Raw genomic sequence first — 19,716 nt, forward strand, 5'->3', positions numbered from 1 at the left:
ACCTGTATGCTCTCGTTAGCTGATCCTCGTTTCATATTCGTTGCCAAACCCACTGGCTCCAGGTCACCTATAAGTCTTTGCTAGGTGAAGCCCCGCCTTATCTCAACTCACTGGTCACCATAGCAACACCCACCGTAGCACTCGCTCCAGCAGATATATTTCACTGGTCATCCCCAAAGTTAACACCTCCTTTGGCCGCCTTCCCTTCCAGTTCTCTGCTGCCAATGACTAACGAAGCTGGAGACTTATATCTCCCTCACTAACTTCAAGCATCAGCTGTTAGAGCAGCTTACCGATCACTGTACCTGTACACAGCCCATCACACCGAACTACCTCATCCACATATTGTATTTTTTTTCTTCTCTTTTGCACCTCAGTATCTCTACTTGCACATCATCATCTGCACATCTATCACTCCAGAGTTAATGCTAAATTGTAATTGTTTCGCCTCTATGGCCTATTTACTGCCTTACCTCCCTAATCGTACTACATTTGCACACACTGTACATAGATTTTTCTATTGTGTTATTGACTGTACGTTTGTTTATCCCATGTGTAACTCTGTTGTTGTTTTTGTCGCACTGCTTTGCTTAATCTTGGACTGGTCGCAGTTGTAAATGAGAACTTGTTCTCAACTGGCCTACCTGGTTAAATAAAGGTTAAATATAATTTTTTATTTGACCACAACTTCAAGGGGGTGCTGGAGAACTAAAGACAAGGGTGCCAGTAATTTTGACTCCTATCCTCTTGACTACAAAAAAATATTACTTGTTAATAATGTAGGGGGCAGGATTTTGATGTTTGGATGAAAAATGTACCCAAATGAAACGGCCTATTTCTCAGGCCCAGAATCTAGAATATGCATATATTTATTTATATATTTTCTATGATAGAAAACACTCTAAAGTTTCCAAAACTGTCAAAATATTGTCTGTGCGTATAACAGAACTGATATTGCAGGCGAAAACCTGAGGAAAATCCAACCAGGAAGTGCTGTTTTTCCTGAAAGCTCTCTGTTCCATTGCCTGCCTTCGCTCCATTTAAAGGGATATAAACCAGATTACTTTTCCTATGGCTTCCCCATGGTGTGAACAGTCTTTAGACATAGTTTCAGGCTTTTATTTTGAAAAATGAGCGAGAAAGATCACATCTTGTCATTGTATGGCTGGGTGCCAGGAGCGTTTTGCATGCGCAACAGCTTGGAGCAGACATATTCTTTCTCTCTCCTATTGAAGAAGCTACAGTCCCGGTTGAAATATTATCAATTATATATTGTAAAAACAACCTGAGGATTGATTATACATTTTTTTTTTAACATGTTTCTACAAACTTTACGGATACTATTTGGAATTTTCGTCTGCGATGTCGTGACCGCTCGAGCCTGTAGATTTCTGAACATAACGCGCCAACCAAATGGAGGTATTTTGGATATAAAAATAATCTTTATGGAACAAAAGGAACATTTATTGTGTAACTGGGAGTCTCGTGAGTGCAAACATCCGAAGATCCTCAAAGGTAAGTGATTCCTTTTATTGCTTTTCTGACTTTCGTGACCAATCTACTTGGCTGCTAGCTGTTTGTAATGTTTTGTCTACTGAGAGAGATGTCCTTACATAAACGCTTGGATGCTTTCGCCGAAAAGCTTTTTTGAAATATGACACGCCAGGTGGATTACCAACAAGCTTAGCTGTGTTTTGCTATATTGCACTTGTGATTTCATGAAAATTAAATATTTGTAGTAATTTAATTTGAATTTGGCGCTCTGCAATTCAGCAGATGTTGACGAAAATGATCCCGCTAACGGGATGGGTGCATCAAGAGGCTTTAAACAAAATATTATTCTTTAAGCAATTATATTAGTATAAAATAATAATGAATAAAAAATGAGCAGACAACAGAGATCAGTATGTGTTATTTATTTAATATAGTCTTCTTTGCTCCTCTTTATCAAGGTTGCCAATCATTTTGACTACGTCATACATTATTATCTCAATTTCTCTACCGTTTATGTTGTGTCATAACTCTTTAGTTTTTTTTCATCATAACAACAAAATGATGGTATCTTAATGTTTGTGTAAAAAGACACGGATAATCCTCTTTCACAGCCAAAGTATAAAGAATCAAGCAACTTTAATGACATGTTCTCTCAATGTGTGCCTTATATGAAAGCACAATTATTCTTTATACTTCATGTGTGTTGTGTTAAATATGAGGGATTTGTTTTGTGCGATAGCTTACATAAGATATTCTACATTTGAATGAATTTGTTTTTCAATTTCAGATGTGCTGTACTCTGCAGATTAAATCTATTTGTTAGCAGCTTCCTGTATTTCCTGTGTGCCTGTCCTGTGCCGGGGGATGTGTGGTGTGTGTGTGTGTGTTTGATGGATTAATATTGTATATGGAGTATGATTCATATGATATCTGCACATAGCCTTTGTCTTTCAGTAGGTTGTGTGGGTGAGTGAATGAGTGTGAGTGTGTGTGTGTGCAGGGGAGAAGGGGGTGGGTTTTGTCAGGGCCCACATTGGCTAAAATATTTTCACTGGCGACTAGAAAACGTGATCCGGCTTGCAGAGGCACTGCAGCGGAGACTGCAGAGAGAAAGGCAGGGAGGGAGGGGGAGAGAGAGAGAGAGAGAGAGAGAGAGAGAGAGAGAGAGAGAGCAAGAGCAAGAGGGGGAGGAGAAAGCATCAAGACATTTTCAGGTTGAGAGAGAGAGAGAGAGAGACATATAAGTTACATACGGTGAGAGAGACGTAAACAGAGTATCCGTGAGCCCGTGTGTGTGAGTGTATGCACAGAGGCACATTGACAGAAGCTGAGAAGGAGAACGGGAGCACAGACGGCACTGAGGGAAAGACAACAACAGAGGAGAATAAAAGAAGAAAGGAAGGAAGAAAGACAGCAGTAAATACCTGAAGACCCGAGGCTCCTATTGAGACCAAATAGGAAGATAGAAAGAGAGAAACAGAGAAGAGAGGAGGAGAGGAAGATACTCAGAGAGACATCACAGGAGCTCAAGTAATTACACAACCTCTTTGGCAGACTGACAGACCGAGAGAAAGGAGGAGGGATGAAGAGAGAGCCGTTAGCAACCGCTGGGCCACACCACAGAGGAAAGGGAGAGAGGGAGGGAGTGTGAAGGACGAAGGGAACAGAGGAGGAGAAGAAGAGGGCTCCACCGCCAGCCTCTGTCCTCCATCATTGTTGCTGAAGGAAGGAGTGATGCACCCACCCTCTGACAGCTCAGGCTCCATCTTACCTTCCCTTCTTTCATCTTTACCTTCCTCCCTCCACCTCTATCATCTATCCTCTCAGGGTCTCAGACAGGAATGAGCACCTTGTCTCCTTTGCTCCTCTCCTCCTCCTCCTCTTCTTCTTCTTCCTCCTCCTCCCTTATGGCAAAACATCATCTGTTCTGCTTTCAGATGCATGGGCCATTACATGCACCCTGTAACAAGACTACCCTGTAACAAGACTACTGTCATTTCACAACACAGGACAGACAGTATGTCCAGGACAGTAATCTCCAAAATCAGCAACACACAGCAAGAAGCAGGCTTGGCAAGGTGGTTGGAGAACTGGGAGGACCATATGACAGGACTGACCAGCAACACAGGTAAAAGGATTGATCTAGGATCCATCAATGTGTGAGTGTACACTGAGGGAGGTCTGTGCATGATGTTTGTGTCTGTGCATGTGCGTTTTTTATTGCGGTTTGTGCATTTCAGGTTGGTTGAGAGAGTCGTTGCATCACAAGGACACATGCACGGGCTTAGACATACAAATACACACCCGCTATGCACACGCACACAACTGGTAGGGGGTCAGATTCAGTCTACAGATATTCCATTGTGTGTTGACTGCAGGGGAAAGGGTATCTTTGGGGTATCTCAGATCTCTCTGGAGAGGGATGGGAAAGAGAGGGGAGTAAGGGGACCTGTCTGGAACTTCCTGTTGTGTAGCAGTCAGCAGCACTGAGGGATCTCCATATTGACCATGCACTGGGCTGGCGCTGCTGACTGCAGTCAGAGTGCTGAGCTGCGTACTGCTGCCATGCTGCGATTGCATAACTGCTGCTGGTGCACCACTCCCACACGCTGCTGCCGCGCCAAACCTGCTCCTTCCTTACTTACTAACTGAGCCACCAAACCAAGCTCCCCAGATACACAATGTAGCCTCCATCACTCAGCTCATACTCATCTCTGTTACTTGTCTCCCTCTCCATCCTTATCACAGCAACAGTGTCGGTCTGCATCTCCCTGAGCTGAGACAGAGCTGCCGCAAAACTCTATTTGCCCAATCAATATGGCCACTGGAATATTGATTGACCATATGTTGCTCTACACGTCCCTCATAAATCCTTCATGCGGCTGTGTGTCAGGAGGGCATAGCCGCAGGAAGTAGGAGTGCTGCACCTGATAAATCAATATTTATACAGTGCCAGTCAAAGGTTTGGACACACCTACTCATTCAAGGGCTTTTCTTAATTTTTTACGATTTTCTTCATTGTAAAAAAAATAGTAAAGACATCAAAACAATGAAACAACACATGGAATCATGTAATAACCAAAAAAGTGTTAAACAAATCAAAATATATTTTATATTTGAGTTTCTTCAAAGTAGCCACCCATTGCCTTGATGACAACTTTGCACACTCTTGGCATTCTCTCAACCAGCTTTACCTGGAATGATTTTCCAACAGTCTTGAAGGAGTTCCCACATATGCTGAGCATTTGTTATCTGCTTTTCCTTCACTCTGCGGTCCAACTCATCCCAAATCATCTCAATTGGGATAAGGTCGGGTGATTGTGGAGGCCAGGTCATCTGATGCAGCACACTATCACTCCTTCTTGGTCAAATAGCCCTTACACAGCCTGGAGGTGTGTTTTGGGTCATTGTCCTGTTGAAAACCAATTGATAGTCCCACTCAGCGCTATTTCAGATGGGATGGCTCATCGCTGCAGAATGCTGTGGTAGCGATGCTGGTTAAGTGTACCTTGGATTCTAAATAAATCACGGACAGTGTCACCAGCAAAGCACCCCCACACCATCATACCTACTCCTCCATGTGTCACGGTGGGAACCACACATGCGGAGATCATCCGTTCACCTACTCTGCATCTCACAAAGACACAGCGTTTGGAACCAAAAATCTCAAATTTGGACTCATCAGACCAAAGGACAGATTTCCACAGGTCTGATGTCCATTGCTCGTGTTTCTTGGTCCAAGCAAGTCTCTACTTCTTATTGGTGTCGCAGTTTCCTCTGAAAAGTTGATGTTGTAAAGCATTTTTTCTTTGGCCTGCAATTTCTGAGGCTGGCAATTCAAATTAACTTATCCTCTGCAGCAGAGATAACTCTGGGTCTTCCTTTCCTGTGGTGAATGACAGTTCCATCATAGCGCTTGATGGGTTTTGTGACTGCACTTGAAGAAACTTTCAAAGCTTCAGACTGACTGACCTTCATGTCTTAAAGTAATGATGGAATGTTGTTTCTCTTTGCTTATTTGAGCTGTTCTTGCAATAATATGGACTTGGTCTTTCACCAAATAGGAGTATCTTCTGTATACCACCCCTACCTTGTCACAACACAACTAATTGGCTCAAACACATTAAGATGGAAATAAATTCAAAAAATTAACAAGGCACACCTGTTAATTGAAATGCATTCCAGGTGACTACCTTGAAGCTGGTTGAGAGAATGCCAAGTGTGCAAAGCTGTCATCAAGGCAAAGGGTGGCTACTTTGAAGAATCTAAAATATATTTAGATTTTTCGGTTACGACATGATTCCATATGTGTTATTTCATAGTTTTGATGTCTTCACTATTATTCTACAATGTAGAAAATAGTAAAAATAAAGAAAAACCCTTGAAAGAACAAGCGTCCATCTTTTGAGTAGTATTATATATAATAATCTATATGTAATAATAGTAATGACCACCGCCCCTCCGTCGACAGCTCAAAACATCTTCCCGCGGCCATGCAGGAGGATCTATTATTGTTCTGCTGGAGTTGACACTGTCGAGCTCTGACAGACAGAGACAGAGACAGAGACAGAGACAGAGAGAGAGAGAGAGAGAGAGAGAGAGAGAGAGAGAGAGAGAGAGAGAGAGAGAGAGATAGGGAGAGAGTTAGAGAGAGCAAATAGTTATCATCAACATGATATAGGCTTATACTAATCAACAACGGCATATGCAGTAAAGCAGTGCTTTATGGAATTCACAGTCAATTTAAATGCAACATTTTATTCAGATGTGCATCAGTCAACAGGGATAAATCTGGGGATTTGTCCACAGCGAGCTCTAAGGTCATCATACCATTTACATAATCATAATACATCATAACCCCCACAGGGTAGAGCAGAGATATGCTGATGCCTTTATCAGCAAGACAGACCTGTGGACACTAAACAGAACATAGCCAGCATTATCTGTGTAGTAGTGCTGTGTGTGTTATAGGGGAACAGTTCAACAAGTTATTTGGCCCAGTCCAGTTCAGGTCACCTGGCTGAGGGTGAGGCGTGTGTTATGGAGATGCAGAGGTACAGTAGAGGATAGAGGCAGGGACAGCCAGCTGATAGTGTCTGACTCATTCTGAACATGGTACCCTTCTCCTGCTCTCTTCACCACACAAGTGGAATACATCAAGGAGGTCGTGTGAGGGAGACAGCTGGACTGGGCAGTGCGTGTGTGTGTGTGGAGGCAAATGGAGGGAGGAGGAACGGGGGAGTGGAATTTGGTAGTAATGTTCAGGCTGTTTTGTTGTTGTTGTGTTAACGTGCACATTAGATGTGAATAACACAGTGTATTTATAGTCCTGCATCTTTAATGCGTCCATGAAATATGAGACTAGAAGTAGTCTGGCTTATTAGCGTTTAATAGCATTTTTGCACGCATGTTTGTCAATTCAATGTGTGTATCCTGGAATATCATGGGTGGTGTTTGTGTACAGAATGAAGGTGAAAATGTTATTGGTGTTCTGTGTGTGTGTGGGTATGTGTACTTATGTAGGAATGTATGTGTTGTGCGTGTTGGTTGAAAGAGATGCGTGTTGTTTGCTGAGATGACCTGTCAGATCTCTCCTCTAGCTTGAGCTCTGCTATCTCCTTCCCTCCCTTGTTTGTTTTTGCTGACAGGAACAAATATGCAGCACATGATTTCATTAGTTTAATTCTTGGGTGGGCGGACTGACTAGCTGACTGTACTGGGCTGGGCTGGCCCGGCCTGAGACAGCCAGCCAGACAGAGGGCCTTGGTATCTTAACAACATAGGCCTGACTGACTGATGTAGGGCTGGTACAGTTATAACCCTCCTCTATGCGTGTTAATACTGAGTCTGGTTCTGAGATGAGCCTCTTACATAATTCTATCCCAAGGTACTAACGTCGCACCTCAGCACGAGGCCTCCTTCCTCATCAGCTTCCATTTATATATCACTGTCGCCAAATGAGATGTTAATTTTAGATTATTAATTTTCAAGGCTGTGATGCTGTGAGGATCCTTGGCCTGAATGTTTATGGTCCATTACCTCAATCATAAGACAGCTCCCTCTGACTGACCTGTTATGAATAATATCAAAGTGACTTACAGTCATGCATACATTTTACATATGGACTCCCGAGTGGCGCAGGGGTCTAAAGCACTGCATCTCAGTGCTAGAGGCGTCACTACAGACCCTGGTTTGATTCCAGGACGTATCACAACCGGCCGTGATTGGGAGCCCATAGGGCGGCACACAATTGGCAAAAAAAATATATATACATATGGATGGTCTTAGGAGTTGAACCCACTACCATGGTGTTTCAATTACCAGGCTCTACCACCTGAGCTACAAAGGACCATATGATTATACATACATACATCAGGTGTGTTGTTTGTGTCTGCAACCATGAGAGCAGGCTGGTGTGTGGGGGTATGGCTGGATGAATGGACACTGAAGGGAATTATTGAATACTATTCTACCTCAATTATAAAACATATGCCCTGAACACAAATTTACTTGAATTAGCTACATATCATAAAGTGATAATACGTGGTCGGGAAATGTGTTGTATGGCACATATTGGCCTTGCCCTGGCAGATGCTAGTGTGAAATTGAGTGAGAGCATGCATGGCTGTGTACAGTGTGTGGGTTTGTGAACGAATGTGTGTGAGAGAGAAAGGGCGAGAAAGCTGTTATTTAAGAAGAAGCATTGCGGCACTGCAGTGCCGGTGGAACGCATTGAGAGAAATTGTGAGTGACACTGGCTAACGGCCCTCTCTGTCACTGAATGGGGTCAGATACAAGAGCACAATCAGAGACAACATAATGTTTTCATCAGCGAGATACAGGAGAATTTACACATGCCTGCTCAGCTTAGATGCTCTATTGGAACACAGTGGGGTAGTGTAGGTGATGTTTTAAGTGTCTGTATGGGAATGTGAATATAGGGAGAGAGAAAAGAGAGAGTGTGTTTGAGTGTTGGGGTTTGAGGGTTAATTCGCTAGGGTATTTCCGCCTGTAAAGGTATAGCTCTTTCACTCTGTGTGAACCTTCAGAGGAGGTTGGGGGCAGGAAACCACAGTGAAAGATAAAGACGCCATAAATAGAAACCTGGACCAATGTTGCACTCCCTTTTATTCTCTCTCACTCTCTCTCTCCTTCTCGCTCTTTCGCAGCATATAGGTCAACTCCCTCACTCTCCTTCCATCTTTATGCATCACGTCTACTGAGAGCCTTGTGTGGAAGAGAAAATATGTGTAATTTTCCTCCATTGTTGTGTTAACTTGGAAACAGACATAGTACTACAAACAATCGTACATTTACGCCACCTACATAATGCACATTACCACTCGAAATGAAACCTACTCACACACTGATGATTGCCAATTGTTTTGCTCATTTGCCTCTGACCAAACATGAATCTTTTTCATGTGTCATATAGTAGGATGATAATAAGGGTAGACAGGATGCTAGAGGCATGAGGAGACCAGAAACACAGACTCATAATTCTTTCAGAAAACTAGCGTTCTATAACCCCAGTATACTTTGACAAATAGAGCACCTTCTCCACAGTTAAGGATTTCAAAGGAGGGTGTTCTATTCTTAATATTTCTTAAAATAGAGAGAGTATCCACATCTGTCCACATCCATCATACAGTGTTGCAATAACGTACGTTAACAATTATACATAGTCATAAGGTTTTGTCCTATTTTTTAAATGTATAATAGAATTAATTTTGCTGGACCCGAGGAAGAGTAGCTGCTACCTTGGCAGCAGCTAATGGGGATCCATAATAAACACAAATAGCAGATTAATGTGTGATTTACTTTGATGGATGGTGTTTAATCAAACTCTCCTCTCCTTCCTCAGGTAACTGAGCCAAAGAGGATAACAGTCACACCATCTGACAGTCTGAGGTCACTGCTGTCACTCTGAACCTCTGAGGGACAGACACACAGACCGTGACGAAGAAAGGACCTCCCTGGAGACCTTCATCTGTCGACTAGTGGGAGCACCCCTTCACTCCCTCCTTAGAGAAATTCAGGAGGGGTGTGTTTAAGGGCAGGGGAGTCATTCCAAGAGCCTTCCATTGTCTCTGATACACCTCCCAAAAAATAACTCCGCCTTATGAGACCCCAACCAAGGGGGCCAAAGGTCACAAAACCATATTCAACCAAAAGCACAGGCAGAGAGAGGAAGAGTGGAGGTTCTAGTCTGAGTGTATACAGGTCGTTCACACACACATTCACACACTAGGCTGTTCCACAGCCTCAGCTAGAAACAGGAACAAAGTACTGGTTTCAGCAGCAACCACCTAGAAACAAGCTAGCCCCAAGCCCTGTTTGTGTCAGTTTCCCCTGACAAGCCACAGGAGGCTGTAAGACAGTAGACTGAACTACTACTGAACAGCCCCTGCTGCTTGAGCTCTCCATTTTGAGAGAGTAGAATTCTTCACAACCCTGTAGTGTTATGTGAGCATCTATATATATGTACATATAAGATTATTTATTGAGTGTTATCACTGAAAACATATCATTTGTGCTGATGTGTTGAGACCTGTCTGTTGTTCAGCTGCTATTGTGGTTGAATATTCAGTACATATCTTTATTGTATATCTAAGACTGCACAGAGTAGTTTTAAGCTGACTAACTACCAGGCACGGACTGTTATCCCTGTCTATCAGTAGTGTTATTAAAGGACAGTATTTCTGTCTAATAGGGACGTCTTCTTCACTGCTCCAGGTTTGAGGGCTCTGGCTTTAGTCCTCAGTCCTTCTGTCCCACATAAAGACTCAGGGTAACAGCACAACAGACGTGGGAAAAATGGACAGAATCATACGCCCCCACGTCCCCTCTAATGGCTGACTTTGACACACCCAGGTCACTTCAGAGCGCCGACCTACTCCCAGCCCAAGCCAGGGGCATCGCCCGCTAAACCAGCCATAGCACCCTCTCTTAAAAAAAGACAGACACCCAAATACGCTTAATGTCCATGTCCTGCCTCAGGCGACAGCCTGTGACCATCCCCATGGATACCGTCAAGATCATCCAGTCAGAGAAGTTCCCCCGAGAATGCCCGGTGCCTGTCACCCAACCTCGCTTTGCCCCTCCCCCACGGGTGGCATGGGACGGAGGGGGAGAGGGAGAGATCATAGTCAATCAGGCATGCAGTGACCTAGCCCTGGACATGACCTGCAGGGATCTTGCAATGGAGGTGACCTGCACTGACCTGGCCCCCACCAGACCCATGGTCTCATCTCCCCCAGCCCCCATGGGCCGCAAGGAGAGCTACCTGGCCCAGCGCAAAGCCAGCTCCGCAGAGATCTGCTACCACCAGTTCCACTACAAGATGGAGGATGTCATAGTCAACCAGTACGTGCTGCGTTCTTCTTCAACGTCCTCCTCCACCTCCTCTTCCTCCTCGGGTCCCGTGATGCCCTATGAACCCCTAGACTGCCCCACCTGCGGCCACACCTACAACTTTACTGGCAAGCGTCCTCGCATCCTCTCCTGCCTACACTCGGTGTGTGAGGAGTGCCTGCAGATCCTCTACGAGTCCTGCCCCAAGTACAAGTTCATCTCGTGCCCCACATGCAGGCGTGAGACGGTGCTGTTCACAGACTATGGGCTGGCTGCCCTGGCCATTAACACCAGCATCCTGAGCCGGCTGCCCTCTGACCCCAACGGCCCGGTGCAGTGGGGAGGGGAGGCCGACCGGAGTTGCTACCAGACGGTGCGCCAGTACTGCCAGTCAGCCTGCACCTGCCAGATCGCCAACCCCCTGTCCTCCTGTGGCATCATGTAGAGACCTAGGCAGGGGCCAAACTGGCATGACTTAACCCTGCCTCTTCTCTTCCACCTACCCTCCTCCTCTCTATCTCGCCTACATACAACCCCACACAGATGTATCTCTAGATTTAATATTATAGATGGATGCTGTCTGGGTCAAATGGATCGTGAAGGACACCGCTTGCAGACGAAAGCAGGGAAATGGCAAATAAATGTATTTTATGTATGAACTGTGAATCTTATTCCCCCTCTCTTGTTCGGATGTGTTTGTGTTGACATCTCTTTACATGGGAATGCTATAGGGGAGGCCTATCCCCTCAACCTAGGTAAATAAAAAAATAAAAAAATAATAATAATAAAAAAAACACATTGCTGTTTGGTCTGAACTGGCTATGGATGTTCAGTCATTTATAGACAGGATGATAAAAAGTCAATGGTTGATGATTTAATATGTTTCTACATTTCTTTAAAGTCACACCATCTCTCTGCCTTGTGGTGCAGGGAGTAAAATCCCTATGGCTCAGTTCATCTGACTAACTCCTTTACATGGGATTAACAATGTACTGTTTACTGTCAACAATAAGCGGTACATTGTTAATCATCTGTATTTCTATTTGTATTTATTATGGATCCCCATTAGCTGCTGCCAAGACAGCAGATACTTTCCCTGTGTTCCAGCAAAATTAAGGCAGTCATACAGTTTTAAAAACATTACAATACATTCATAACAGAATTCACAACACACTAAGTGTGTGCCCTCAAGCCCATACTCCACTACCACATCTCTACAACACAAAATCCATGTGTTTGTGTGTCTAGTGCGTATGTATGCATGTGTCTGTGCCTATGTTTGTGTTGCTTCACAGTCCCTGCTGTTCCATAAGGTGTATTTTTACCTGTTTTTTCAATCTGATTCTACTGCTGCATCAGTTACCTGATGTGGAATAGAGTTCCATGTAGTCGTGGCTCTATGTAGTAATGTGCACCTCCCATAGTCTGTTCTGGACTTTGGGACTGTGAAGAAACCTCTGGTGGCATGTCTTGTGGGGTATGCATGGGTGTCTGAGCTGTGTGCTAGTTGTTTAAACATGTCAAGTAGTGATATAGTCAATCTCTCCTCTACTATGATATTGTTATGCATATTATTGTTTGCTCTCTGTGTACATCCAAGGGCCAGCCGTGCAGCCCTGTTCTGAGCCAATTGCAATTTTCCTAAGCCCCTCTGAGGCACCTGACCACAGGTGCGACACAACTAGAGCCTGTAGGACCTGCCTTGTTGATAGTGCTGTTAAGAAGGTAGAGCAGCGCTTTATTATGGACAGACTTCTCCCCATTTTAGCTACTGTTGAATCAATATGTTTGGACCATGACAGTTTACAATCCAGGGTTACTTCAAGCAGTTTAGTTACCTCAACTTGCTCAATTTCCACATTATTTATTACAATATTTAGTTGAGATTTAGGGTTTAGTGAACGATTTGTCCCAAATACAACGCTTTCAGTTTTTGAAAGATTTAGGACTAACTTATTTCTTGCCACACCTTCTGAAACTAACTGCAGCCAGTGACATGTCTTTAGTAAAGATTGAAAAAAGTAAGGGTCCTAGACAGCTGCCCTGGGGAAAGGGAAAGAGGGATACCTAGTCAGTTGTACAACTGAATTACTTCAACAAAAAACTCCTGATTCTACCTGGATTATGTTGGAGAGGCTTCCATTAAATAACACCCGCTGTGTTCTGTTAGACAGGTAACTATTTATCCACAATATAGCAGGGGGCGTAAAGCCATGACACATGCATTTTTCCAGCAGCAGAATATGATCGAAAATGTCAAAAGCCGCACTGAAGTCTAACAAAACAGCTCCAACAGTCTTTTTATCATCAATTTCTCAGCCAATCATCAGTCATTTGTGAACTGTAAGTGCCGTTGCATGTTGAATGCTCTTCCCTATAAGCGTGCTGAACATCTGTTGTCACTTTGTTTACTGTAAAAAAAGCATTTTATCTGGTCAAACACCATTTTTAACAAAACTTTACTAAGGGTTAGTAACAGGCTGATTGGGGGCTTTACTATTCTTAGGTAGCGGAATGACTTTCACTTCCCTCCAGGGCACACACGTTCTAGTAAGGTTAAATTGAAGACATGGCAAATAGGAGTGTCAATATCGTCCACTATTATCCTCAGTAATTTTCCATCAAAGTTGTCAGACCCCAGTGGCTTGTCATTGTTGATAGACAATATTTATTTCAACTCTTCCACACACTTTACGGATTTCAAAACTACAATTATTGTCTTTCATCATTTGGTCAGATATACTTGGATGTGTAGTGTCAACGTTTGTTGCTGTTATGTCATGCCTAAGTTTGCTAATCTTGCCAATGAAAAAAATCTAAGTAGTTTGCAATATCAGTCGGTTTTGTAATGAATGAGCCATCTGATTCAATGAATGATGGAGCCGAGTTTGCCTTTTTCACCACAACTTCATTGAAGGTGAACCAAAGCTTTTTACTATCATTCTTTGTCCTTTATCTTTGTTTCATAGTGTAGTTTCATCTCTTTATTCAGTTTAGTCAAATTATTTCTCAATTTTCAGTACGTTCGCCAATCGGTTGTGCAGCCAGACTTACTTACCGATCCATTGCCTTCATCCCTCTCAAACATACACATTTTCAACTCCTCATCAATCCATCAGCCTTGGGAACTTTGGTTTTCCTAGATATGACTACTATATCACTATATCAGATGGATCTGGATACTGCTTTCAAGCACATTTCTGCAGCATTAGTAAAGATGTGATCAATACATGTTGATGATTTCATTCCTGTGCTGTTTGTAACTACACCGGTAGGTTGACTGATAACCTGAACCAGGTTGCAGGCACTGGTTACAGTTTGAAGCTTTTTCTTGAGTGGGCAGCTTGATTAAAGCCAGACCATTTTTAATTCACCCAGAACATGTATGTCTATCTTGATATCACATACATTATCAGGCATTCCACACGTTATTCAGAAACTGACTGTTCACTCTTGGTCGTCTATAGCAGCTTCCCACAACAATGGGCTTTAGGTGAGGCAGATGAACCTGTAGCCATATTACTTCAACAGTATTTAACATGAGATCCTCTCTAATCTTAACAGGAATGGGGTTCTGAATATTAACAGAAACACCTCCACCACTGGCAGTTGTCTTTTCTGTAAATGTTATAACCTTGTATTGCTACCACTGTATCATCAAAGGTACTGTCTAAGTGAGTTTTAGAGATAGTCAGAATATGATTGTCATCTGTTACTAGCAAGTCATTAACTTCACAAACCTTATTTCTTAAGCTATATACAGTACCAGTCAAACGTTTGGACACAGTCACTCATTCAATGGTTTTACTTTATTTTTACTATTTTCTACATTGTAGAATATTAATGAAGACATCAAAACTATTAAATAACACATATGGAATCATGTAGTAACCACAAAAGTGTAAACAAATCCAAAAATATTTTAGATTCTTCAAAGAAGCCACCCATTGCCTAGACAGCTTTGCACACTCTTGACAATCTCTTAACCAGCTTCCCCTGGCATGCTTTTCCAACAGTCTTGAAGGGTTCTCTCATATGCTGAGCACTTATACTGCTTTTCCTTCACTCTGCGGTCCAACTCATCCCAAACCATCTCAATTGGGTTGAGGTCGGGTGATTGTGGAGGCCAGGTCATCTGATGCAGCACGTCATCTTCTTGGTCAAATAGCCCTTACACAGCCTGGAGGTGTGTTGGGTCATTGTCCTGTTGAAAAACAAGTGATAGTCCCACTAAGTGCATACCAGATGGAGTGGCGTATCGCTGCAGAATGCTGTGGTAGCGATGCTGTTTAATTGTGCCTTGAATTCTAAATAAATCACTGACAGTGTCATCAGCAAAGCACCCCCACACTATCACATCTCCTCTATGCTTCACGGTGGGAACCACACATGGAGAGGTCATCCGTTCACCTACTCTGCATCTCACAAAGACACGCGGTTGGAACCGAAAATCTCACATTTGGACTCATCAGACCAAAATACAGTTTTTCACCAGTCTAATGTCCATTGTTCATGTATCTGGGCCAAGCAAGTCTCTTCTTATTATTGGTGTCCTTTAGTTGTGGTTTCTTTGCAGAAATTCAACCATGAAGACCTGATTCACACAGTCTCTTCTGAACAGTTGATGTTGAGAGGTGTTTGTTACTTGAACTCTGAAGCATTTATTTGGGCTGCAAATTCTGAGACTGGTAACTCTAATTAACTTATCCTCTGCAGGAGAGGTAACTCTGGGTCTTCCTTTTCTGTGGCTGTCCTCTTGAGAGCCAGTTTCATCATAGCGCTAAATGATTTTTGCGACTGCACTTGAAGAAACTTTCAAAGTTCCAGACTGACCTTCATGTCTTAAAGTAATGATGGACTATACTATTTCTTTGCTTATTTGAGCTGTTCTTGTCATAATATGGGCTTGGTCTTTTACCAAACAGGGCTATCTTCTGTATACCACCTCCACCTTGTCACAACACAACTGATTGGCTCAAATGCATGAAGGAAAGAAATTCCACAAATGAACTTTTAACAAGGCACACCTGTTAATTGAAATCAAATCAAATCAAATCAAATGTTTTATATAGCCCTTCGTACATCAGCTGATATCTCAAAGTGCTGTACAGAAACCCAGCCTAAAACCCCAAACAGCAAGCAATGCAGGTGTAGAAGCACGGTGGCTAGGAAAAACTCCCTAGAAAGGCCAAAATCTAGGAAGAAACCTAGAGAGGAACCAGGCTATTTGGGGTGGCCAGTCCTCTTCTGGCTGTGCCGGGTGGAGATTATAACAAAACATGGTCAAGATGTTAAAATGTTCATAAATGACCAGCATGGTCGAATAATAATAAGGCAGAACAGTTGAAACTGGAGCAGCAGCACAGTCAGGTGGACTGGGGACAGCAAGGAGTCATCATGTCAGGTATTCCTGGGGCATGGTCCTAGGGCTCAGGTCCTCCGAGAGAGAGAAAGAGAGAAGGAGAGAATTAGAGAACGCACACCTACATTCACACAGGACACCGAATAGGACAGGAGAAGTACTCCAGATATAACAAACTGACCCTAGCCCCCCGACACATAAACTACTACTGCAGCATAAATACTGGAGGCTGAGACAGGAGGGGTCAATACATTCCAGGTGACCTCATGAAGCTGGTTGAGAGAATGCCAAGACTGTACTACATGATTTCATGTGTCATTTCATAGTTTTGAAAAAATTAAAAATAAAGAAAAACCCTTTAATGAGGAGGTGTGTCCAAACTATTGATTGGTACTGTATGTTCACATGAGGTGTTTTGAGCACTTTTCTGGGATGCTTGACTGTTTTCATTGCTCTACTGGGAAGCTTAGTAGAAGTAAATATTCTCATGTTAGTTATGTTAGATCAGGGTGAGCTGGACACAATGGACTTCCTACTAGGGCACACCACCTCGGTGCTAACAGCATAAATCTGGTTCATCAACATGATTGCTGCATACAATAGCTGTAGGATCAGCCGAGGCATTCAGGGCAGTTAGAGGGACACAAATTAGGTTACTTACATTGTGTCTTCCAACGCCCCTGGTATAATACATTTGCTAAAGCATTATGATAACTCAGCAACACATTGGTGTGGATTAACTGAGCTGGGTTTGGGTCATTGATAAGTCATTGTCTCAACGCAGCCTTATAGTGCTGTGAACCCAAAGGAACCCAAATTATTTGGGTGGATCCCATCCTCCTTATAAAATGTGTTTTGTTTCCAAAAGGTAACGAAATTGTCAACCAAATTTGTAGGAGTAATTGTTATGAACTGGTTATACATTTTCCCACACAGTTGTTTGGAGTGCAGATGACCTGACCTGTCTCAGTTACTGTAAATAAATTGGTCCTTTTCTTGTGGAAGAAAACCAGCTTTTCCTGGAAGACTGATAAAGTGCACAACAATTGGGGTAGTTATGGAGTGGAAATCCAATAAGAGGAGCACAAATTCAATCATGGCTTCAATCAAGATTCTGTAAGTATGAAGAAATCTCTGTTATGGTTACATTCATAAATGGCTCATGAATCTAAAAAAAAAAAATGGGTCTAGATATTGGTTGTTGCAGGGGCATAGGCATGGGTGGGCCTGGGTGGAAACAGGCCCACCCACTGGGGAGCCAGGCCCTGCTAGGCTCACCCAATCAGATTGAGCAAAAACAAATACATTATTATTACAAAAATACTCCTCAGCAGGTAACTTTTAGATGACTTTCCCCTTGAAAAATAGGTGCAGGTTTAGTTGGCACAGTCACAAAATCAGATTTAAACCTAACCCCACTGCTAACTCTGATGCCTAACCTAACACATATTAAAAGCAAATGTTTTATTTTATACATTTCGACAAAATAGCACATTTGACTTTGATGCTGGCCCATCCAGCGGAAATCACTCAGTTCTGCCTAAATGACAAGACTCATCCCATTATATGTCAACCTGCAAATTAAGAGGCATTATAATAATACAAGAATGTACATTAACAATTGAACATCTATTGCAGGATAAATCATAGCTGGCCATAAATGGATGTTGCATTTTACTTTATGGGTTGGTTATGTGGGCTTTTTCTAATCAATTGCTTTCTACTACATTTCATAAAGTAAAGTTTCATAAAGCTATAATTTAATTGTTTTTGTTGTACAGAGTCTGCCAAATTTCCAGTCATTCCAATTAATTGTACACCCCTTGATCTTCAAAAATAGGAATTGAAAATATGGAAATATATACTGAACAAAAACATGAACGTAACATGGAGATTTATGAACCATAAGCTGAAATAAAAGATCCCAGAAATGTTCCATACACAGAAAAATGTTCATTTTCTAAAATGTTTTACACAAATTTCTTTACATCCCTGTTGGTGAGTATTTATCCTTTGCCAAGATAATAAATCCATTTGACAGGTCAAGAAGCTGATATAACAGCATGATCATTAGATAGGTGCACCTTGTGCTGGGGACAATAAAATGCCACAAAAAAATGTGCAGTTTTGTCACCAAACAAAATGCCACAGATGTCAAGTTTTGAAGAAGCGTGCAATTGGCATGCTGACAGCAGGAATGTCCACCAGAGCTGTTGCCAGAGAATTGAATGTTAATTTCTCTACCATCCCTCCAACATCATTTTAGAGAATTTGGCAGTACATCCAACTGGACTCACAACCGCAGACCACGTGTAACCACACCAGCCCAGGACCTACATATCTGGCTTTTTCACTTGCAGGATCATCTGAGACCAGCCACCCAGACAGGTGATAAAACTGAGGACAGAATTTCTGTCTGTAATAAAGTCCTTTTGTAGGGAAAAACTCATGATTGGCTGGGCCTGGCTCCGAAGTAGGTGGGCTTATGCCCTCCCAGGCCCACCTATGACTGCACCCCTGCCCAGTCATGTGAAATCCATACATTAGGATCTCATTAATTTATTTCAATTGACTGATTACCTTATATTAACTGTAACTCAGTAAAATAGTTGAAATTGTTGCATGTTGTGTTTATATTTTTGTTAAAATTGTTTTACCTGAGCTTACACCAAGCACTAATTAACCTACTCTGTTGTTTATGATTTTGTTGTCATGGAGGACTGATTGGGCTCATTACTTCGAGTTGAAAAATAAATGCTGCTCTCAGAATGGCGTGCTTTGAGTTATTTGCATATAGTGCTGTACTTATATACACACACATACATATATACATATACATACATATACATACATACATACATACATACATACACATATACACATACACACACATATATATACACATATATATACATATGTGTATATGTATGTGTATATATATATATACACATATACAGTGCCTTGCGAAAGTATTCGGCCCCCTTGAACTTTGCGACCTTTTGCCACATTTCAGGCTTCAAACATAAAGATATAAAACTGTATTTTTTTGTGAAGAATCAACAACAAGTGGAACACAATCATGAAGTGGAACGACATTTATTGGATATTTCAAACTTTTTTAACAAATCAAAAACTGAAAAATTGGGCGTGCAAAATTATTCAGCCCCCTTAAGTTAATACTTTGTAGCGCCACCTTTTGCTGCGATTACAGCTGTAAGTCGCTTGGGGTATGTCTCTATCAGTTTTGCACATTGAGAGACTGACATTTTTTCCCATTCCTCCTTGCAAAACAGCTCGAGCTCAGTGAGGTTGGATGGAGAGCATTTGTGAACAGCAGTTTTCAGTTCTTTCCACAGATTCTTGATTGGATTCAGGTCTGGACTTTGACTTGGCCATTCTAACACCTGGATATGTTTATTTTTGAACCATTCCATTGTAGATTTTGCTTTATGTTTTGGATCATTGTCTTGTTGGAAGACAAATCTCCGTCCCAGTCTCAGGTCTTT

General features: G+C 42.4%; 1 protein-coding gene across 1 annotated transcript; it reads left to right on the forward strand.

Moving 5' to 3' along the window:
- The first annotated feature begins 2,596 nt into the window (after positions 1-2,596).
- LOC110509884 (RING finger protein 208) lies at positions 2,597-11,642 on the forward strand. Its single transcript, XM_021591065.3, has 2 exons — positions 2,597-3,622; positions 9,359-11,642. Exon 2 carries the CDS (start codon positions 10,475-10,477, stop codon positions 11,291-11,293), a length of 819 nt encoding a protein of 272 aa, XP_021446740.3. The 5' UTR covers positions 2,597-3,622; positions 9,359-10,474; the 3' UTR covers positions 11,294-11,642.
- Positions 11,643-19,716: the final 8,074 nt, after the last annotated feature.

This window comes from Oncorhynchus mykiss, chromosome 29 (assembly GCF_057628025.1).
Source record: "Oncorhynchus mykiss isolate SJ-2025 chromosome 29, ASM5762802v1, whole genome shotgun sequence".
NCBI lineage: Eukaryota > Metazoa > Chordata > Actinopteri > Salmoniformes > Salmonidae > Oncorhynchus > Oncorhynchus mykiss.

Coding starts and splice junctions, on each gene's coding strand:
- LOC110509884 (XM_021591065.3), top strand. CDS start 10,475: ATGTCCATGTCCTGCCTCAGGCGACAGCCTGTGACCATCCCCATGGAT.